The sequence below is a fragment of the Halichoerus grypus genome, chromosome 9, assembly GCF_964656455.1.
Source record: "Halichoerus grypus chromosome 9, mHalGry1.hap1.1, whole genome shotgun sequence".
NCBI classification, from domain to species: domain Eukaryota; kingdom Metazoa; phylum Chordata; class Mammalia; order Carnivora; family Phocidae; genus Halichoerus; species Halichoerus grypus.
The window spans coordinates 121,319,102-121,342,664 of NC_135720.1; the positions used below are offsets into that span (position 1 = coordinate 121,319,102).

General features: G+C 50.6%; 1 protein-coding gene across 4 annotated transcripts in view; it reads left to right on the forward strand.

Moving 5' to 3' along the window:
• The first annotated feature begins 18,191 nt into the window (after positions 1-18,191).
• The window catches only part of PSMG4 (proteasome assembly chaperone 4), an 87,526-nt gene continuing 82,154 nt past the window's right edge, over positions 18,192-23,563 (forward strand). For 2 of the 4 annotated variants that reach the window (XR_004915316.2, XM_036085812.2), the window contains exon 1: positions 18,199-18,524. Coding sequence is in view for 3 of the 4 variants with exons in the window: in XM_036085812.2 (XP_035941705.1) it covers positions 18,351-18,524 (174 nt within the window). In the remaining variant the exon portion in view is untranslated. Of the gene's footprint in view, positions 18,535-23,563 lie in introns of all 4 variants that reach the window. The other 2 variants (XM_078055638.1, XM_036085811.2) reach the window with 2 other exon arrangements.

Below are 23,563 nucleotides of genomic sequence, written 5' to 3' on the forward strand. Positions count from 1 at the left end.
CAGAACACAAGAGGCAGCTTAAGTCACCAAGAAGGAGAGTGGCCCATCCAAATTTGCTTCCTCAGCCTTTCACCGACCAGCTGGGAGACCTTGAACAAGTCAGCCAACCTGTCCCCCCAGTGTATCTTTCATCTGTAGACGGAAATAATAAGAATAATAATGTGCTTTCTTGAGATGAGATAACATCACCATGTACTTTGAACTCTTCCCAGCTTGGCACCAAGGGGTCCCGGTGTGTCATTACAAACACAGTGGTAACACATTTCGGCTGGATTAACATGGCCCATGGAGCCACACGCTGGAATTTAACTTTGAGTCTTTATTCTTTTATACTCGTGGCCTGCACAAATGCAACACAGATTGGATTGAAAATTGTTCATTTGGTCTCATTGAACTTTGGTTTTTTTTCCTTTTTGCTCCATGATTGTCAGTCTCTAGTTACTGAGTGAGTGCTATTGCGGAGAGAGGGTAGGTATGTGGTTTCACCAAACTTGCAATTTTGTCGCACGCAGGCATGTGTGTTCACACGCAGACTGCACATGGCTAGCTTCAGTTCTGCTTGACCTTCAGGCTTGTCCTCTGCAGTGGAGATGCGTCTCTAATCTTATGTGTATGAAATGTTTTCATTGTCCTTGCTTTTAATAAACTGTTGCCTTAAGCTATATTGCGCTGTAAGTTAACGTACAACTGAATACCACTGTCCTGGCCATGTTCCAACACATAATCCAACTCAAACCTTTGTTAATCAGTGACTTAATGACTCCTGCTTTTTTCAGGTCTCTGCACCTACTATGCTTTATTTTTTTCCCATTTAGTATGTACTCTTTTCCCCTATAATCCCAGTATCCAGCACTGCTTTATGATACTTTCAGACTCCTGTTCTGGTCAAACCCCAAGTCCTTTCTCCATCCATAAACGGTGATTTCTCGCTCTAAGAGAGATGGATTATTTGGGTGTGCAGGTTTGCCCTGAGTTCGACTCGGGGGCGAAGTAAGGCCTTGCTGCCTCCATTATCACTCACTAAGCTCTCCGTCTTTCCCTGCATGGGACTCAAGAGCAATTTAGAGTTTTCTGTCCCTGGAGTAACGCTTGTGGCAAGATCCCTGATGGGAGAGGTGCGCTATTCTCCTGTGAAGTCCCAGACGGGTGAGTATGAAAGCCCAGTTGGAAAAGCTGAGGCCTCAGAATACAGAACGTTCGCTGGCAGAACACTTATAGAAAAGACATGCATGGGGGCGCCTGGGTGGCTCAGTCGTTAATTGTCTGCCTTTGGCTCAGGTCATGATCCCAGGGTCCTGGGATCGAGCCCCTCATTGGGCTCCCTGCTCAGCGACGAGTCTGCTTCTCCCTCGACTCCTCCCCCCTACTTGTGTTCCCTCTCTCGCTGTCTCTCTCTGTCAAATAAATAAATAAAATCTTCAAAAAAAAAAGAAAAAAAAAGAAAAGAAAAGACATGCATGGAAGGTTTAGATCTGTAAACAAACCCTAAGAGCTTTTTGTCACTCTGCACGCCTGGAAAGTGTCCATGTTCCCACATTCAAGGTGTGCATACCGCCTTTGCAAGCCCCCTTTGCTACATTCCAGCCACCCAGAGAGAGAGTGCAAATCTCCCTGGGTCTCAAATGCAAATTCCTGAAAGGGATTCTATTGGCCCGGGTCTCCAGCCTGGAGGCTCAGAGCCCACTGGGTGAGCACGGCAAGGAGCCCACTGAGATAACCTTGAGTTGGGGGGAGGGGTGGGCTTTTCTGTAAAAGTGTGCATTGGGGTGCAGTGGGGTGGGTGCTGGTGACCACATGGGGGGGGTTTATTTGTGGCCGTGAGTAGACGTGCACCCTACCATACAAGCCGGATTATGGATCCCATAGCTTATGTCTTTACCCACTGTTAGAGTTTGAAGAGTCTAGCAACTTTCTGAAGGCCTGTACAAGGCCTCTGCTCTGAGCCCTACCTTAGCAACGAAGTTTTGAAAGATACAAGAGGAGTCAGAGAAGGTGCTTCCTCTGCTCTAGGGTCGTCTCCTACCTGCTGCAAGAATTTCCGTGGTGTACATTTGGGCAGGACGGATCAGCCGGAGGGCAGGGTTTGGGCAGCTTGCCCATCCTTCAGCCTCAGATGGACTTTGATCCAGGGACGGCTCAGCATCCATCCCAGAGGGTACGGACCTCTTTCCGCATGGGCTGGTCAGCAGGTGCATCGGGTATGTATGCTATGCAGAGAAGTTTCATTGCTGTTGATGTTGTTGTTGTGGGTCTAGAAATCAGGCCCAGTCGGAGGCCCAGAGGGAAGGGGCAGGCCGGACGGGATATAAAAGGAGTAACAGGTCCAAGGAGCCTGTGACTAAGTTACATTCTCTTTAACCTGAAGGGAAGCCTTCCATCCACTTCCAAGGGGAGCCCAGACTGCATGAATGAAGCCAAAGAGCAGAGTGCGAAAAGTACCGGGTATGGAATCAAACAGCAAATCACACGGTAAAACTAGGGAAGATTAGTACCTCCCCCGTTGCTCCCGTGAGCACTTCACGCTCCGAGCACAGTTATGGACGCGGGGTAGGCGCCCACTGGTGGGTAACTACTCTCTCCATTGTTCTATTACAGGGCGGGAGGTCGTCCGATGTGCCAAGACGCTTGGGGAAAACATCTGGGCATCAGAACTGCAAACGGCAACCTGCGTCTCAATGCTGTTGGCAGGAAAGACAGGACAAGGGAGTTGAGCAGGGTAAGTGGGAAAGGCACAGACTGGCTTCTCCTCTCAGCCCAGCAGCTGTGGTGGCCTGTGAACAAGTTACTTCACCTTTGACCCTTGGCCTCCTCAGCCTCCGGATGAGACAGTAAGGTCTCCTCGAGGCATGGGGGCCAGAGCAGGGCCAGGGGTGCCCTCCTCAGAAGCGCTTCCTACTGTCCTGAGAAGCTGTGTGTGGTGGGCTCGGGGCCCCGGCTTCCAGAGAGTGGACCCTTGACCCCGTGGGGCTCTTGGACATGAAGCTGATCAGTTGATTCAGAAGCCTGGAGAACTGTAAAATAGGGTCACGTTAGAGTCAGCAATCATTTGTGACTTGTTCTGGGTTCTTGGAGGACCTGTTATACTTTGGGCAGCCAAGTACACAGAAGCCCCTCAGGGTGGTGGGGCTTGGTTAAATTCCTTCACAAGATGACTGACTTTCCAAGCCAAGGTCATCTTTCTTTTCTTTTTAATTATGGTAAATCACACATAATATGCATTTACCACCTTAATCGTTTTTAGGGGTATGGTTCGGTGGCATTAAGTATGTTCACTTAATGCTGTGCGACCAGCATCACCACCATCCATTGCAGGAGTATTCTCAGGTTGCAAAATTAAACTCTGTCCCCATTAAACACTGCCTCCTCCTTCCCCGCCCCTCGCTCCTGGCAGCTCCCCGTTCTACTTTCTGAATCTGAGAATTTGACTACACTAGGAACCCATACACGTGGAACCACCCAGGATTTGTACTTTCGTAACTGGCTTATTTTGCTGAGCGTAATGCCTTCCATGTTGTAGCACGTGTCCAAATTCCCTTCCCTTTTAAGATGCGGTCGCCTCTCTAAGTGGGTGCCCGGACATTCAGCTGAGGGTTTTTCATGGCATCATATTGACTGGGGGCTTCTTGCTGAATGTAGCTCTGTCCTTTTCTTCCATATTGCTGCCTCTTCTTAGCCAATCACCTCTCTCCCTCTTTGAGTAACAGCTTCCTGTCCTGTGGCCTCACCTTTGTTCTCATACTGTCCTCACCTTCTGATCACCTTGCAGTTCCTCCATCTGGCTTCCTCCCCCTCTCATGCCTGTGCCCTCACTCCGCTGCCCGCCCCCCCCCCCCCCCCCCCCCCCCCCCCCCCGCCTTTTCGCTCTGACTCCTCATCCTCCCCTTCTGCTCTCTCACCTTTTCCAGGAAGCTCTCCTATCCGCCCCACCCACCCTTTGGGAGGGCTGTGAAGTCATTCTGTTTATATTTAGCCCAGCACTTGTGCTGCTTTGGAGTTTTCACTGGTCCCTTTCTTTCACTAAAAAGAGCTTTGTCTTCATGTTTTGATATCCTTCTTGCCTGGCACACAGTAGGAACTCAACAATGTTTAGAGGATGACCATGAGCACAAATAGATGAAAAGCTGCTTGGGAACTCCCCGTAAGAAGAATGATCTGCACAAACCAGAGGCCATCATTATGATCAATAGGCTTGATGGCTGCCTTTTATGGACTGAGATTGGCCGTAAAGAAGACCTTTCAGGAGGAGACATACTAAAGTTTGCGGGGAATACTGAGGGGCCAGAATTCATTAGATAATGTCTTAGGCAAAGGCAATACATAGAACAGTTGCCTTTAAAGGCCTCCCGCTCTCTGATTCAGTGTACAAATACATGCAAAGACAGGAGTAAATAGATTCTTAAGCTATTGAAAGCTGGATTCAAAAAAACCTTTCAGATCATAGGTGTTCAGCTCGATGCATGTGCTAGTGAACACTACCAGCCTTCCAGAAGCCCCTCCGTGTTCTCCCTCCCACCCCTGCCCCAAAACGTAACTGCTGCCCTGACCTCTAGCACTGGGGCTTAGTTTCATTGTATTGGGTCTTTGGAGAAATAGACTCTGACAGTGTGTGCTCTTTTATGCCTTGCTTCCTTTTGTGAGATTCATTCATCCTGAATGTGTGCACACTTTCACACACACCTCCCACGCATTCTCAGCTCCTTCGGGCCGAGCCACTGCGGATGGCGGGCCGAGCCGCATCCGAGCGAGCGTGGGCCTGCCCCTCCGTGTGGTGGCCTGTGTGGAGCTGTGGGGAGTGGACAGCTCACAGGAGGTGTGGTCCCTGCTTTCAAGGCCATCTTTGTGTCTCTCCAGCCCTCAGCGAGGTGCCTGGAACACAGATGGCTTCAGTAAATGTTTGCTGAGTGAACCCGATGAATGGACATTTTGTCACTGGATCTTTTCATTTATCCCTTGGCTTATTCCCTGACTCCCCCTGAAATACGGCTGCATTCGTGGGCTGCATCTTTATGTATTGGGGAGCTGTGCTTGTTTTCTGAGCCAAGTAGAAAAAGCAAGCCCAGAAATGGGCCCTCCAGGGCAGCCATATTCTCTGCAAGGGCGATCTCCTTTGTGCCAAGAATAGAACCATCTACAGACTGGGTGGATGTTTCGAGTCCATTGGGACTCAAAGGGCCATGTGTGAGGAATCATAAGGGCTGAGTGACCGGGCTGGCAGACAGACCATGACTCATGCAGTGTCCCGGCACCAATGCGGGGAAATGCTTTCCACATTCTCGGAAAAAACCCCACAGTGTGCTGAACAGCCAGCCCACCTGCCCCTCCCATCCACAGGGACTCTGCAGAAAGATCTCTGCCTCAGCATCACATGATCTGTTTCTGCAGGAGGGAGGGGGACCGGGGACCAGGGTGCGGGAAGGGAGAGAGAGAGAGATGGAGAGAAACGGTCTTTTGTTCTGCCATCCTCCATGATTGCTTATCTCTGGCACAAGGCTCTGAAGTCAGGCCAAGGATTTTAATAAAGCATCAGAAGATCCACCCAGCAGCCAGCATGGTCTTTCACTCGGCACTGATTTGGACTAGGGATATAATTCTGCCTTCCCTGTGATAGCAGAGCTGTCTCTGCTTCTTGCTGAGTCTTATTGTGTCTTGTTAACCCTACATGTGTTCCAGAGTCTGAAAGTGATCTCCCAACACAGTCGCACATGTGGACGATCCCATGTCTCCCCACTCAAATAAGCTTACATGCTGTCCATGGTAAGGATCCCTCCCTATGTGTGAGTTTGCTCATCTAAAAAGCATCAAGGCACGAGATAAAATCATCTACAAGCCTACACTTACTTGAAATATTAAAAATTAGGGTCGTGTGGGGGAATTCCAGGATAGTGGATAAGACAGCTAGAGCAAAAGGACAGAATACAAGTCTCGCTGGGGTCAGTGACATGGCCCCGGGGCCACTGTCCATCTTCAGGGCTTGTTGTGGATGAACAGCCCCTGGGAGCTGATGTGGGGAGGCCTCTTGTCTGGAAACCTATGCATTCCCTTCAATCCGGGCTCCTTGGCCTGGCACTCTGTACCTCCCAGCGCCCCCTTTCATCCTCAGCTTCCTCAGATCAGGCTGGAGAGAGAGGATTTCCAGGCAGGTGCAGGATCCAAGGCCCAGCTCCACCACAGGCCCTGTGTACCTCTGAGCACTTCATCTATTCCCCGAGTGTTCACTTCCTTGGGAATCATGATACCTACTTTCCAGAACTTCTGTGAGGCTCAACTGAGACAGGAGAGTCTTCAAATGTGTGCCATTGCTCTTAACCTGTTGGGCTGTTCTACTTCCCAGGACACGTGCTGCCCACGGCGCTGCCCACATCTGTCTCTCCCTTGGCCCCAGCACACCCTCTTCTCTTCTCTCAGCCTGACTGGCATCCCCCATCCCCTCGCTCAGGTCCTGACGACCTGTCCAGCCTGACCCAGCCCTCCTCAAGCTCATAACCCATGAGTACTTGGTGCCTCAACCCCTCACTGGCCGGTCTGTGCCCTGCCCGCCATTGTTAATTATCACCTCGTCTCTGCAACAGTCTGTCTGTGCCTGGAGATCAAGATGAAATACTCTATTGCTCAGAGCTCAGCGTATTGTCAACGCTGCTGAAAGAAGCAGAAGTCAGTAAGGCGAAGACAAACTGCCACGCCTTGGGGCTGCCCAACGGCTTCTTGTTGGAAGCTCCTTTCCTGCTTTGCTCTCCTAAAGCCTCTGTGTGTTTCCTTCCCTGAAACAAGTGGGGATGCATGTAGGCTGCTCCCTTGGCCTAGCTTGATGAGGGAGGAAACTTTTTATTCACCACTCGTGGTTGATCCAGAGCCAGATCTGCCCTGGCACTGTAGGAGAGGAGAATTTGGGCTCCTGTGGAGTGGGGTGGCATGAAGAAGGGGGCGGCTCCCTCCGGGGCCCGTGGTGGGGCTGCCTAGTCTAATGGCGGAGGCTGAGTTAACTTACCAGCCGTCCTCTGGGTAAGGCAGAGCTGTATGGAAGCTTAGTTGGTTAAGGCAACTATATTGACATTTTTCAAAGACTTATAAAAATCTCTTCGTGGTTGATAATGCCTGTGACTAACAGTGACTCCGTTCAACTTGTTTCTAATCCACTTGGAGCTTTTTCCCCCTTCTGAAACAAAGTGATAGGATTTATCTTATTTTCCTTTTGTGCCAGAGCCTGATGACATTAGAACTCGGGCAGGGGTTTTTCTTCTGTGTGACAGCTGTTGCCAGCAAAAATATTTTGTCTGCACTTGTGAGGAGTGCGGGCGGGGGCGGAGGGGGGAAGCAGGGGTGGAGGAGGCCGGGACAGGGTGGGGGGCAGGAAAGAGGTGCATGTGCTTGAAAATACTGGTCTTTGGGGGGATTCAAGGTATGATAGGGGACATTTTTAAAAATACGAATGGTTCTTATAGCACCAAGAAAATCTAACATTCTCGAAATCTTCCTTGGAAACAGATTGCTCGTATTAGACAATTTTGGTATGACAACCTAATCCTCCTATTTCAAAAATGAGGTAAGAGGAAGACTGCTTTGAAAGAATCATTCTGACTGTTATGTGGAGAACGATGGTAAGGGGATGAGGGCGGAGGCAGGGAGACCATTTAGGTTCGCACAGGAGTCCAGAGGAGAGTCGAGGTGGAGGGGCTGGCCGCAGTCAGAGTCTGGACAGAGCCAGCAGGGTTTGCTGATGAATGGGATGTGAGCTGGGAGAGGAGGAGAGGGGTCAGGGAGGATGCCAAGGTTTGGGGCCTGACTGCCTGGAAGAACGCAGGTGCCACTTTCTAAGATGAGGAGGATGGTGGGAAGGGCAGTCTTTGTGGGGCACCTTTGTTGAGTTTCCAACACACGTTCAAACGGGGGTGCTGGGTAGACAGCTGACTCTAGTACAGGGCTGGAGCTCAGGAAAGCTCAGAGACACAAATGTGGGAGGCCTCAGTGTGTCGAAGGTACCTCACAGGGACAGCAGCTGGAGGAGACAAGTGTCACTGGGGCACTTCCACGGGGGAGGCTGGGACTATGAGTGAGATCCAGCAGAGGCGCTGGGAGGAGGGGCCCCCCCCAGCGCAAGGAAGAGACTGATTGAGGCTCCAGGCTTTGACACCTAGAGATCTTCAGTGGCCTTGGCAAGAGCAGTGTCATGGAAGGAGGGCAGCCTGGTAGGAGTGAGGCCAGGAGAGAAAGGGAAAAGAGGATCTGGAGATAACCGTGGAAGCCTTTCCCTGGGGTTTTGCTGTAGAGGGCCAGAGACAAGGGGAGCGAATCAGAATGATGTGAGACAAAGAAAGATATTTTGTAAGATCATGTCTGTATGCCGATGAAAATAGTCTAGTGCAGAGGAGAAAAGCCACGATGGAAGAGAGAGAGGTACGAGTCGCTCGCGTGCTGTTCTTGAGAAGGTGAGGAAGAAGGGGGACACCGGTGGAGGGTTAGCTTCGGGTGGCAGCGGAAGGTTCACCTGTGGTAACTAGAACAGAAGCGGACTTAATGGGTTCAGCTGTAGAGAGTTTGTTGGGTTTGGTGGGAGGAATAGATTTTGAACAGAATGTGAATTATTCTATGCTCTGTAGATTAGAGAAAGGCCAGTTGGGGTGGTGAACACGGCTTTGGGTTTCACCTCTTGACCCCAGGCCACTGGGGCTCCTCAGTGGAGAATTTGGATGAACACTGATCGGCAGATATAATAACTCTCAGTAAATAATATATATATGTATATACACATTTTGCCACTGTGGCAGGTGTGGGGCATTCTGATTGGCACGGGTGGTGAAAGAATTCACCCAAGGCAGATCAAAGAGATAGAAGTTTTTTGAATACACTGCAAGGGATAGCGGGCAGGACAGCAAAGGAGAGACCATCTGCTGGGAGGTGGTTGGGGGGGAGGCTATAGTTATGGGGTGGAGTGAGGAGGTATGGGACCCTATGGAATTTTCCTTTTTTTGGTAACTGTGCCTGGTCGTAAGTAGCCCATTGGTCGGTTAGGGACTCTGGCCATTTCAAGGTGGGTCACTCAATGAGCCCATTTGCGTCAGCTCGGCAGTCACTGTGGGTCCTTTTGCCTTGCTCAAGTTTTCATTGCTTGAGCCTGTTGCCTAAAAGTGGCCTCTACAACAGGGACATTTGGTGCTCGTCAGATGTTCTGTCTGCTTCACATTTTGCACACAACCCCTCCCGCCTGCCGCAGGGAGGCAGCAACAGGTGACAGTTTCTGGCTGTTGGCCACAAGAACATTTGAGGTGTCACTTCTAGGTCAGAGCATCAAGAGGCCTGACCCAACAGCACAGATCCCTCTTTTGCTGTTGTGACCCGAGGTATGGTCTGGGTCCCTGAAGGACTATACGGAGCAGAGTCCTCCCACCTTACCTCCTACCCCCCCAATGCCAATGCCCTTGCAGGATTAAAATGTCACTAAAGCATAACCTAGCCTATTATGAAACCAAGCCCCACATCACCAATCATGGCATATGAGGGAGTTTGGGTTTGGTTTTGGATTAAATGCCCAAGGATCTCATGAGAGAGTCCTGTGATGCTGAAAACATCCTGGATGTTCTTATGACTCATTGATTGCACTGTGAACATGCCCGGGGCAGCTCTATCTTCAGATGGCATGCATTGCCATTCCATGCCTCATCTTTCTTCACCTGGAAGGGAGGTAACCGGTATCCTCCCCACAGAGCAGTTTTCTTATCTATCATCTAAAAAATCCTGTAATTCTTGGTTCCTACTGAAATTCATGCCAGATAAAAGTCTCACAACCCAAATTGGTGGCAGAAAGAGGAGAGGGATGAATCAAAGCACCAATGCCCCTCTTGCCCTGTTGTCAAGCAGACCCCTGGGAGGGCCAGCCTCTTCTGTGGTGTGCGGCTGGGTGCTTTTGTATTTGCGGACTGTGGCCTACCTGAGAAACAGGACCTGCTGTTTCATCTCAGCATTCTAAAATTGTAGAGCCTGGAGAAAAGACTGCCCCCGACAGAGTTCCTGAGTCACAAAGAGTGGGAACCCAGTGACTCACCCTTGCTTTCTAAAAGCGAAAGCTACACAGCAGTCAGCCCGCTTCCTTCCCACCTGCCACCTAGTGGTTCCCCGAAGAATTGCAGCCTCCGGCTCAGGGCCAGAGGCCCCGGGGATCTTGTTACCATTCTGCATTCTTATCTGATCTTCTTCAGAGGGCATTAGCCCTGGAAGGCGCCTTAGAGATCGTCTAAGCCAATCTTCTCAGTTTACAGCTAAGGTAACAGAGACCTAGAAGAGAGGCATAGAGCTAATTAGTGGTGGAGCCAGGCCTAGAGCGGAAGGCCCCGAGGAGGCCCTTGTATTATTCTTCCAGCATGTATTCATTTACTCCCTCAACCATCCAGTCAATTTTTGTTTGGTGCCTACTAGGTGGTGCTGGGCAGGGCACTGAAGCTGGGAGACCCGGTAGCTGCCCTCAAGGAGCTTCCCGAGAAGGACGATGAGCATGCAAACAGGCCATCACAGAAAATGAGTGCTCTGTGGGAGGTAAAGATGAAGGGCCAGGAGAAGCTGTGGAGAAACTGTGAAGGCTTCCCCAAGAGGCGCTACTGGGGCTAACTGCGGGTCGAGGGGTTCCTCCAGCAGGTAAGTCAGGGGCAGGCCCAGGCTGGGGGCAGCAAGTAGAGCGATGCACAGGGGGAGCAGAGGTGGGGGCTTCTGGGAGCCTCGTGGAGGTCAGGATCTCTCCCCAGAGCGTAAAGCAGCAGGGGGGCGAAGGGACAGACATGGAGCAGCCTGGCAGCTGGGCCAGGGGCCTTGGATGTCGGCAAAGGCGTTGAGGCTAAACGTCCCTGAAGAAAGTTTTCGTTAGAGGAAATAACAAGAGCAGGTGTATTCATGCGATAGATCTCTCTGGCCGCAGTGAGTAAGGCCCCCTGGAGGAAGCAAGAGAGCCAGCCAGAATGCCAGGGCAGCAGTTCAGGCGAGAGAAGGAAGGGCAGGGTCTGCCCCAGGCCCGAAGTGCAGGTGGGGAGGGTACGAGGGAGGCGTGTGGTCACAGCCGCGGGCAGCCCTGTTGGCAGTAATAGAGAAGATTCTTCAGTTGGGTTTGGGAACCCCAGGGAGTGGCGGAACATTCACCAATGGAGGGAATACAGGAAGGAAAGTGCTGGGGGGGGGGGGTGCCAGGAGGGGGAGGGTAGAAAAGATGATGAAATTGGGTGTGGACACCGAGGGGCCAGGCGCCGCGGGGGACAGTTGGGAAGTGATGGCCCCAGGCAGTTGGGCCTGCGCGCCTCTAGGACAAGCAACAATGGCTGTACACGCATACTTTTGGGATTAGGTGGCAAGCAAACTCATGGCCGTGGATGAAATTGCCCAGGGAACGCGTAAGGTGAGAGGAGAACAGGCTACAGAGGGAGCTTGCCCCAGGCTGGGCTCGCCAGAAAGCAATTTCGGAAAGTTTAGTCTGCAAATGTTATTAGAGAATACCCTTGGAATCAACACCCCTAGTGAGAGGAGGTAGGAGTGGGCAGAGGGAGAAGGAAAAGCTCCCCGGTGACCCCGTGGGGAGCTCTGGAGCTCACATGGCTGTCAGAGTTGACTGCTTGGGGCCAAAGTGGCCGCATCTTTATTCCTTTGCCTCCATCAGAGAGCCCTCCTGCCCCCACCCGCATCCCAGGAAAGACCTTGGGGCAAGGCAGCTCTCCGCCGCCGCCGAGGTCATCCCTAAAGGGGTTGACTCTTGAAGGCCCTATGGTCCCAACCACTGGGCAACAATTCTTTCCTGGAAGGAGGATCTGCCGTCAGGCCAGAGTTCTAGTTTGGTCCATTTGCTGTCACAGTTGAGCAAGGGCATACCACAGGGCACCCGAGTGGATCATCTGAGTGTCAGACATTTTCCTCCCTGCCCCCACCTGGTGACAACAGCCCTATCTCCCCCTTATGATGAGGGTGGCATTCCCCTGCTAGGATGGTGACTCCTCTGTGAGTTGTTGGGCTCTGGACACAAGGAGCCCAAAGTGCCTAGTGGCCGCCATAGCTAATTACTGAGCAGAACTCTTGCTGTGTCCCCTGGAGGAAGTGTTCTCCCTTTGGGAAGCAGGCCCACAAGTGCAGCTTTGGGAAGCCCAGTCCCCTGTCCCGGCTGGGGGAGTGATAGGACGGGCTGCTCCTGCTTCCTCTCTTGGATCCCTGACTCATGTGGTCTTCCTGCTGGGAACACAGCACCATATATAGTCCTTTCGTTCAAGCTACATAAAGGGTCTTGGGGGATGGTTCTCCATCCTCCTAAATTACCATCTCTGAGCATTTTGGTCTTCAGTGGGCAGCTTGTGGGTGGCACAGACGGTGTCCTGTGGCCAGTGGCTCCCATGGCTCTGGGCCCACTCTCCCACCTTTTTGGCTGTCTCACGTGACGTTTTGTGCGATGCCATGCTGGAGGATCCCGCACTCTGTAAGCGCTCAGATAATGGCATGAAGGCTCTGCGGACAGGAAGGGCAAGCCCACACCTGGAATGTGGTTCTATTCCATCAGAACCGATTGCTGGCCCTTCTGGGTGGGAAGAGCCCCACATCACCAGCTTGCGAGGTAGCGGTCCGTTATCCTTGAGGAGAACTGGTGCCATGGGGGTGCCATGACAGCCTCGGCCTGGGCCTCTGTGGGTAGGGAGGATGTTTGGTGACAGCAACAGCAAGAACAGCTTTGGTAAGCGGAATCCCATGCTGTTGGCTCCTGCATAACCTACCATGGCTCTTTTGTCCGTGGCCCATTCATTGTACCAGCCCTGGGGTGGCCAAAGACAGGGGCCAGCTAACATCAACTGGTTGAGTCATTCTGTCTACTCATGTTCTCTCTGGGTCATTACAGGTGGCCCAATGATCTTCACACTTGGTGGACACTATCCACATGCCTTTTCCCCAGACTGCCCTGTCCTATCCTCTGTCTTCCAGTCTTTCTCCCCAGAGTTTCCTGATCAGCCTGGTCAATGCCTGGCCCTCCACTCATGAGTCTACGTGGACTCACAACGTGGCTGGCCAGGCGCCCTGCCAGAGTATGGCTACAGCACAAGTGTACTGGGTGTAGCTTGCGCCCCTACACGGACCCATCCGGAAACCCAGCTCAGGCTCTTAACTCATTCATTGCCATTCCTGTGGGATCCCCCATACAGCCAGAGGTGCGAACTAAAGACAGGACACTGGTGCAATGGAGGTGATGGTGCTCTAGCGCATCAGCACGATGCTCTGTGGGATGTCTGGACAGCCTAGATCTCTTCACGACGTCCTGACAGAGGGTGGAGCGTGAACATGGTCCTGGGCAAAGCTCTGTGTGAATCTTGTTGTCCATCCCATGGAAATGCAAACTGTTTCTGCCCCTCTTTTCTGATTAGAATAGAAAAGAATGCATTTCCCAGATTGTTGGCCACATACTATGTCCCTGCGGCCTTATTATGCTGCTCTCTCAAAGATACCACATCAGGGGTGCCCGGGTGGCTCAGTCATTAAGCATCTGCCTTCAGCTCAGGTCATGATCCTGGGGTCCTGGGGTCCCGGGATGGAGCCCCGCATCAGGCTCCCGGCTCCGTGGGAAGCCTGCTTCTCCCTCTCTCACTCCCCTGCTTGTGTTCCCTCTCTCGCTGTGTCTCTCTCTGTCAAATAAATAAATAAATAAATAAATAAATAAATAAATAAATAAATAAAGATACCACATCAGCTGCAATTGGGACTGCTCCTAGGTTGAGTTTGTTGTAGTCTGTTATCATCTTCCAGAATTCAGCTGCGGAAGGAGAAATACGATGAAGACCACCACCACTGCATCCTTTGGATCCCTAAGGCTGGCACCAAATTCCACCATCCTCCCCTCGATGCAGTATTGCTTGGCTGGGGAAGGGACAGTTTCATAGGCTGTCACAGAGCTTTCTCCACTATGAGAGCTCTTACCCCACAGGCCAAGGACCCACTGCGGGAATTGTGTGAACTTCCAAGTATGCCTATCCCAGTTATATATTCAGGGACCAGGCAAATGATCCCGGATGGGTCTGCAGACCACATGGACTCTTAGCCAGGACTGTATGTATTGTCCGGTTCCCATATGCCCCCATTTTAGCAGGAGGACCGTGATGACACTTCAGATCTTGGTATCTCACTCAAGTCCAACTCTGACTCTTGAGATGTTCGGGTCTTCCTTTTCCCTAGTATAGTGTTACTTGACTAAATGACCTTTGGTCTTTTTGGGGAGGGGCTGGATGCTCATACGGCGTATACTTAATATGGTGTTGCAGGGGACCTGGCTATGTCTTTTTTTTTTTTTTTAAAGATTTTATTTATTTATTTGACAGACAGAGACACAGCGAGAGAGGGAATACAAGCAGGGGGAATGGGAGAGGGAGAAGCAGGCTTCCTGTGGAGCAGGGAGCCCGATGCGGGGCTCGATCCCAGGACCCTGGGATCATGACCTGAGCCGAAGGCAGACGCTTAACGACTGAGCCACCCAGGCACCCCGAGACTTGGCTATGTCTTTAGTTATTGGGTTCCAGGTCCAGAAACTGAGCAAGGGACCATAAGATTTTATTGGGGTGACTGCACTCAGCCTCCTGATCGTCCAACCACAGTTTCTTCTGATGGTGTAGGGTGAATAAACTCTCGCAGTTGGCCTCAGTTGAATCCACAGGCACTCTGGAACAAAAATGGCACATCACAGTTGGGCCGAAATGGCCTGGCCCCTGTACAGCTGCCTCCATCAGTCACTGGATGTGAGCTGTCCTGGGAAGGGTGTGCAGACTCCAAAGGAGGTGACAGTGGATGACTGTCTGCTAACAGCATTTCCGGCAGCTGGGACAAGTCCTTTCTTGAAGGGGGATCTAGGTGGCACATCTCAGCGCCCACCACAGAGTCTATGGAGAAGCCACCAAAGTTGACAGAGTGGGGCTCTTGAGGATGTGGAGGAGGATAGGGTCTGAGCACAGGTGGATAGATTAACCTTCGATAAGAGGAAGGGAAACTCATGGTAATGGGAGGAGGAGAAGGTGGTAGGAATGGGGTCAGATGAAGATAAGGGTTTGAGTAGAGGAACAAGGTGTTGGGGAAATCAAGCCAGATAATCTATGTTTTCTTTGTAAAATTAGAAGCACCTTATCTGGTGAACTTGAGCTTGGATAGGGTTAGGGCTTGAGGAGAATAGTCCTGAGAGTAAATGAGAGAGGACACAGTCTAAGGGAGTCCAGGGTAGTGTTTGAGGGGCAGCTGATTGTTGGGGCCATGCCTGCTGGTTAGGTGGTTTTCCCAGCAGTGCTCAGTGCCCAGCTCTAGGAGCAGCGAGGAGTTCGCTTCAAGCTGTGCTGAGTGGGTGTGGAGAGGACAGTGAGGCAATATGCTGTTAACTAGTTGCCTCAGTTTTCCCAGACAGTTCTTCTGGATTCTTTAGCTATAAATTCTCATTTTAAAAATTGTTTCCTAGGGGATGAAGCATGAGAAGGTATTAGAGCTGCAATGTGGTGAGGTTATCTGCTCCATTGGTCCCATTTATCAATTTGTTCTTTTATGGAGCTTGCTGTTTTATCTATGAAATCTTCATTTAATTAAAGATCACAAAGATTTTCTCCTATGTTTTCTTCTAGAAGTTTTATAGTTTTAAGTTTTATGTTTAGGTCTAATTTTGAGTTCGTTTTTGTGTTGGCATTAAGTAGGACCTGAGATTTCCTTTTTTAAATTTTATTTTTATTTTTTATTTATTTTTTTATTATGTTACGTTAATCACCAGACATTACATCATTAGTTTTTGATGCAGTGTTCCATGATTCATTGTTTGCGTATAACACCCAGTGCTCCATGCAGAACGTGCCCTCTTTAATACCCATCACCAGGCTAACCCATTCCCCTACCCCCCTCCCCTCTAGAACCCTCAGTTTGTTTCTCAGAGTCCATAGGCTTTAATGGTTCGTCTCCCCCTCCGATTTCCCCCCTTTCATTCTTCCCTTCCTGCTATCTTCTTTTTTAAAAAATTTTTTAATTAAAAAAATTTTTTTTGAGATTTCCTAGTAAATAAGGAAATGCCAATTAAAACCACAATGAGATACCACTACACACTGCTTAGAATGGTTAAAATGAACAAGCTTGACCATATCAAGTAGTTGACATGGTCCTTGCTGTTTGATGGGGATGGGGAGGACGCAGAACTCCATACACTGATGGGAATGTAATGGTATAATCACTACAGAAAACAGTTCATCAGGTTCTTTAAAAGTTATACATACAGGGGCACCTGGGTGGCTCAGTTGGTTAAGCGTCCTACCCTTGATTTTGGCTCAGATCATGATCTCAGGGTCCTGGGATGGAGCCCCACATTTGGGCTCCCCACTCTCTGGAGAGTCTGCTTGTCCTTTTCCCTCTTCTTCTCTCTCCCTCTCTCAAATAAATAAATAAATAAATAAAATCTTAAAAAAGAAAAAAGAAATTACACATACAACTGCCATATGATACAACCATTCTACTCTTAGGTGTTTATCTACCAGAGATGAAAGCATAGGGGTAGCCGCTTTAGTGTAATAGCCCCAAACTGGAAACAGCCCAAATGAACATCAACATGTGAAGGAATAAACAAATAGTGGTGCGGCCGAACGACGGAATACCGCTCCGCAATAAAAAGGAGTGAACTATTGATACACACAACAATGGACGGATCTCAATTATGATGAGTGAAAAGGCAGACAAAAAATTGTACATACTCTAGGATTCCATTTATCTAAAACTCTAGAAAATCCAAACTAAGCTGAAGTGACAAAATGCATATTAGTGGCTGGGGGGGAGCAGAAAAGGTTATAAAGGGGCTTGAGGAAACCTCTGGGGGTGATGGACATGTTCACTATCTTGATTGTAGCCATGGTTTCATGGGTTATACATGTGTCAAAACTTCCATTTATACACTTTAGATGTGTAGTTATTGTATGTCAATTATACCTGAATATAGCTGTTAAAAATATTGACCTGAAAGTTAACTATTGTATTGAATCATTGATAATTAGCAAACAGAACAAACCTTTTACATTTTACATGGTTACAAATGTAACCTTTTACATTTAAATTTTGTCTACTGAGACCTATTAGAGCTTTAAAAAGTAGGACTGTGATAGTTCTGACATAAAACCCAACGGTCTGTTGTAACAGAACCTGACAAAATGGATCCTGCTTGCTTTTACCTCAAACATTCTCTCTGATATTGAAGGCTTCCTTATTTCAACTCTGCAGTGTCCCAAAGTGACTCAGATTAAAGGGTCCCTTAGTTATAATGGCCACCATTAACCGTGCTTCCCACATACTGGCACCTACTCCTTTCCACTCCTCTGAAAGGTACCTATTCTTATTTCTATTTTGTCCACGAGGAAACAGAGTCTCAGAAAGATTAAAAGTCAGCCCAAAGCCCTGGCTTGTATGTGATTGCAAACCTCAGGGGGTCTGAGTCCAAGAGTGCCTTCCTGCCAACTTTAGTGGTCACACTTTTTGGAGGCTTTCTTCCAATATTGCCGCCTTTCTCAAAGGTAACTGCATTCAAGGCTTCCCTGAAGGTACAGGGCTCCTAGGGGAGGGGGATTTTGGTAAACCAAACCAAAGACGAGGTGATGGGAGGTGGCTGCGCTAGGAGCGCTTAAGGAACTAATTAAAAAGTGATTGTCTCCACGAACCATGAGAGACGATGGACTCTGAAAAACAAACTGAGGCTTCTAGAGGGGAGGGAGGTGGGAGGATGGGTTAGCCTGGTGATGGGTACTAAAGAGGGCATGTTCTGCATGGAGCACTGGGTGTTATGCACAAACAATGAATCATGGAACACTACATCAAAAACTAATGATGTAATGTATGGTGAGTAACATAACAATAAAAAAAAGTAAAAAAAAAAAAGTGTCTCCAAAGGGCTACGAGTCACGACCTGGGATGACGCTGCAGCTAGCGCCGGCACATGAATGCCACTTATCAAGCACTAAGGAGGAGGGAGGGAACAAGCGAGGGCGAGTTCTGCCCGGCGGCCCTGGACACCCTGAGATTAGCCCCCTGACGCCGGCCCTGCCCTTGTCGCTGATGACCGCAAGTTTTCAGCAAACCCCAGCGCTGGGAGAGGCGGGGGAACCGCGCAGTCTGCACTCTGCCTACCGCGCGAGAGCGAGAAGCCCGGCCCCGCCCACTCCTGGACCCGCCCCGCCCCCGCCCCGGCCCCGGGTTAGCCCCTCCTCCTCCCCGGGCCCGCCCTGCCGGCGCCCCGGGACCGAGAGTGAAGGCGCGCGCTCGGCCTCTCGGCGCTCGCTTGCTTGGGTCTGGCCAGGCTCCGCGCCGGCAGCGCTGCCGGAGTCTCGGCGCTAGCGGGACGGGGCCCGCCAGGCGGCATGGAGGGGCCGCGGGCCGCCGCGGGCGGGGACGTCTCCTTGCACAACTTCAGCGCGAGGCTGTGGGAGCAGCTCGTCCACTTCCATGTCATGCGGCTGACGGACTCGCTCTTCCTGTGGGTGGGAGCCACGCCGCACCTGCGCAACCTCGCCGTGGCCATGTGCAACCGCTACGTGAGTGCAGGTCGGGGCGGGGGCGAGGGGGAGGGCGGAGAGGGCCGGCGAACGCGGTCGGGGAGGTCCTGAAGGGGGCCGGGGCTGGGGTGGGGGGGAGAGGACGGGGGGCGCGGCGGGGGAGGCCGGGCAGGCGTGGGGGGTGGAGGCCCAAGGGAGCGGGCCGGTGTGGGGGCGGGGGCTGGGACGGAGGGTAACCGAGCGTCCCGGCGCAAGTGGGGTACCAGAGGGGGTTCCGGCCTCCTAGGTGCGTGCGCGTGGCCCTCAGGTCTTTCCTGGGCCCAGGGTCCTGGGGCCTCCCCGGAACTCTTACTGTGGTGTCTTAGGGAACGGGGGTGCGGTCCGGACCTGCACCACCCGAGGGGAACGGGGTGCGGTCCGGCCGGCGCGTGGGCCCCCAGGGCCTCCTCTACCTTTAAGGCGGGCGCCCCACTGCTGGCTCTCCTAGCCCCTCTCTGTAGTTGGATGTTCAGTGGGGCTCTATCGTGGGACCTCTGGGTTTCTGGTCACACTCCTGTCCTGGGGGATGGCATCCACCTCTTAGTGTTCATGCCTTCCCTGTATTGGCCACACCGAATTTTCCTTGTTTCTAGTACAGACCTCTTTCCTGAATTTTGGACCCCTGTGTTTCCGCCTGAAAGTTTAATAGGCATCTCACGCTAGACATATTTAAGACCGAACTCAACCTCTTCCCGCAGACCTGCATCTTTCACAGCCATCCCATCTCTGTTGTGGAAACTGCATTCAAACTTTGATTACTCTGTCTTCCACTCTCCACATGGGAGTGCCAGTGAATCTGTAGGCAAGGCGCTCCATCAGAACATGGGGGGAATCCAACCAGCATGTGGGGCGACCCCATGAGGTGGAGGCCGTTGGCAGGGTCAGTGAAAGAATTCACCCAAGACAGAACAAAGGAGACAGAAGGTTATTGAATGCACAGCGGGAAGGACAGCATGGGAGAGACTGTCTGCCAGGAGGCAGTGTTGGGGAACTGTAGATAAGGGGGAAGGTGAGGAGGTATGGGAACATATGGAATGTTCCTCCTTTTTTTGGTACCTGTTTTGGGGTGTAAGTAACCCATTGGTTAGCTAGGGCTTAGGTGGGTCGCCTAATGGGCCTGTTTGTATTCAGCTAAGGGGTTGGAGGGCACTGTGGGTCCTTCTACTGTACTCAGGTTTCCACTGTTCAAGTTGGTTGCCTCAAAGCGGCCTCTGCACACCCATCACCTCCTTTCAGGCCTGCCACCCTGGGCCAAACCTGCAGCATCTCCTTTTCCTTGCCTCATTCCCCCCTTTGCTGCCTGTGTTAATTTCTTAGAGATGCTTGTGGCAAAGTGCCACAAGCTGGGTGGCTTAAACCAACTAAGATTTATTCTCTCACAGTTCAGAAGGCCAGAAGTCTGAAATCAAGGTGTCGGCAGGTCTGGTCCTTCTGGAGGCTCTGAGGGAGAAACGTTCCCATGCCTCTCCCATCAGCTGGTGTTGCTGGAAGTCCTTGGCATTCCTTGGCTTGCAGCATCACTCAATGTCACTGGCCTTTTCTGTGTGTCTTTCTCTGTGTCTTTACTTGTAAAGACACCAGTCATAATAAATTAAGGGACCACCCTATTCCATTATGACCTCATCTTAAATTCCAGCTTAATTACATCTGCAGAGACCCTATTTCTTAAAAAAAAAAAAAAAAGTTACATTCACAGGTGCTAGGGGTTAGGATGTGCACTTATCTTTTTGGAGGATGTGATTCAGCCCACAACACTGCCTTATGGCCAGTTCTCTACAGGGCAGCAGACAGCAATCAGATATTGTCATTCCTCTGCTCCAGACCTTTCAAGAGGTACCCTCAGAGCACAGTTCAGAGACTTCACAGTAACTCTTTAGGCTCTGTTACCTGGTAGAGCTCCCCTGCTCCCACCCTCCTCCTGCCCACTCCTGGCTGCTTTAGCACATAGGCATGTCCCCAGATGTTGCTCCCTCTGCAATTAATTATCAGTATTGGTGGTGGTGGTGGTGGGTGTGGTGGTGGTGAGGTTTCTCTGTTTTATGAGTCTTTGTAACCTTAGTGCCTGACAAGCTGCTCATTAAATTGTTGAGTGAATGAATGAGGCCTCCCTCAAGGACCTCCAGGTTTGCTAGGGAGGGCTACCAGTAACCTGCAGCAGTAAGGATTGTAATCTCCGAGGGGACCTTGGGGTGGTAGGAAATCAGAGGAGTGAGCCATCAGGCAGGATCTGGGTAAAGTTTCAGGAAGGAGACAGCCTCTGAATGGGACTTCTGGATGTCTTCACACAGTATCCCTCTCTGCCCTTTCCCTTCTTGCTCTTCTTTTCCTGGGCGGGTTTTCTTTTATTTCTTTTCTGGTGGGTACTGGCAGCTGGGCCTTTGGGCAGGTGGCAGTTCCTTCTTTCATTGGGGGAGAGGTGGAGGGCCTACGGGGGCACGAGGTGATGGGTGGGGCTGTGTGTTTGGAGGTTGTGATGCTCTGGAGCCACCTCACTTCTTTCTTTCCTAGTCCTTAGGCTGTAGTCATAGACAGTGGGTAAGGCTGTGGGTCACATGGGGCACAGGACTACTGATTGGTAAGGCCAGGCATTGCTTCCTTGAATCAGTTTCAGGATTCCTCCCATGCGCTGCTTTGGTGCACTTTGGCAGTCAGACCATTTGGTAGTCATAGCTCCTAGTAGGGTATATTTCCTCATCTGGAAGCTCACGCTCTATCAAGAGTAGGTAGGGAGAGGAAAAGGGGCCAGTCTCAGTTACCAGACCTGTCAGAAGTTCAGTCTTGTACATTGTCTTCCTGCAGCAGGGCACCCATTCTCCAGCTGGAGAGAAGAGGTGTAGACCATAGCTTAAAGCAGGAAACAAGATTCCTGTGGAACAGGGCTTGGCAAACCATGGCTTAGGGGCTGGCCTGCCTTCTACTTTTGTAACCAAGTTTTACTGGAACATAGTTCTGCCCATCCATTCAGTAATGTCTGTCGCAGGTTTTGTATTTGGATGGCAGAGGTGAACATTTAAAACTGGACCTTGTAGTCCATAAAAACTAAACGATTTATCCTCTGGCCCTTCCCAGAAAAAGGTTTTTGGCCCATGTGTGGAGAGTGGCACCAAAGGGTCTGTGACGTCTCCCCCTCCTCCCTTCCCCCTCGACCTCCACATATAAGACAAGACCGTATAGAACAAAACCATACCATTCTGCTGCTCTTCCAGCTGGCCTGCCTTGTATCACGTGGTCTGTCTGTGGCACTGATAGGCTTTAGAACAAGGATGCTATAGGGGCCCTATGTGCTCAGATGGTGTAGGACTGTTGGGCCCACTTGGAGTGGACAGTGGTGCTCCAGCCATAGTAAAACTGTCTAAGCATGTGTGTGCCTCGGAGACCAGCTGGGTATAGTAAGATTTTGGAAATAATGAAGTACTAAGGGTAACAACATAAGGTTTTTAGTTTTGTTTTTGTTGGGAAACGATCACCTTAAAGTAGATTTTCTGTTTCTAAAAGTTTAACTGTCAATACTGTTAGCATATAGCTGAATATTGAACTTGAAACTTATAAACAGCAAATTCATTAATTGAGTTCATGTTTTTGTTATCTTTTCAACAAAAAAGCTTGCAGTAAATGCTTTCATTTTCATCCTGTGTTTTTTTGATCATCTCTTATAGACCTGAACAAGTTCTTTCTCCTTTTGAAGTGACTTTGAACCACTAGGAGACAAGGAGCAGTCACTGATCTGTGCCCTGCGCACAGTATCGGGCACATAGTAGGTGTTTATTCAGGTTACCTGTCTCTACCTGGACAGTGTGGGGCGAGGGGTGCCCACCCCAGAGCCTCTGGCGGCACATGCTTGTTCCTCTAAAAATCTTGCCTCCTGGCAGGGAAGAGTTAAGATGGTGGAGGAATAGGGGCTTGTCTTGTCCCTTGAACACAGCTAGTTATCAAATCATTCTGAACACCCAAGAAATCAATCTGAGGTCTGAGAGAGCAAAAACTTTAAGTCTACAAGTAGAAAAGTGACCACCTTTTGGAAGGTAGGAGGTGTGGAAAGTTGACTTGGGGAGATATAACTGGGTACAGAGGCAGGGAGGGACCCTGCTTTCAGAGGTTGCCACAAAGTATTTAAGCAGCAGAGTGCAAAATCTGAACTTTTAGAAGTCCACTACCGTGGGGCACGTCCCTGGCTAAAAGGTGCTCAGGTGGTGAAGCAGGGCAGAGTGCCAGGAGTGACAGGGTGGTCTGAGGATTCCCTGGGTTGCAGGAAGAATGGGTGGTGCCAAGGTGCTGTGCTGTTCCCAGGCAGAGGAGTGGGGATGCTGGCTGAGAGCAGCAGGTCTTGGTTCCGGCTTTCTGCTCAGTTTTGCTATAAACTGCGAACTGCTGTGCGGTGGTGAGACTGCTTTCCTGGGATGGGCGGCAAACTGCAAAAGTGTGGGGAGACCCTCCCCCAGAGGAACAGTGTGGGTCAGTGCCATGGGAGTCCCTAAAATTTGGAGTCTTGAAACTAAGTCATGTGCCTGAGATAAAAAAGCTTGGATACAGGCAGGGTGAGTGCAGGGTTCTGATGGAAACTGGGAACATGAGGGGTGATTGGTTGCTCTTCCATGAAGGCTCAGTGAAGAGTAGGGTTGTGAACCGTCAGCTCCAGGGCTAGTGCATGGGTTGCCACCATGTTCATCCTGCCCATCAGCATGGAAAGCCTTCAGGAAGCAAGATGCACCACCTAGTGGAGGCTGGTCCGCTTACACCAAGCCCTGCTCCCCTGCGCCCAGGAGGCCCATTTCCACTAGGGCCAGCCACCTGAGAATCAAGCCCAGCAGGCCCCTCCCCTCAGAAGACCAGCACAAACAACGGGCTGGTACCAAGTCTACTAATCATAGAGTGCTGCAAAGCTTCAGCTCTAGGGGAAATAGGATCTAGCTTCCTTTGTACTTTTATGCTTTGTTTTTTTATTATTCATTTATTTTCTTTTTTCTGTTCCTTTTATTATTATTTTTTAACATATATTTAAATATTTTTTTATTTTTTTATTTTTTTGTTTATTTTCATTT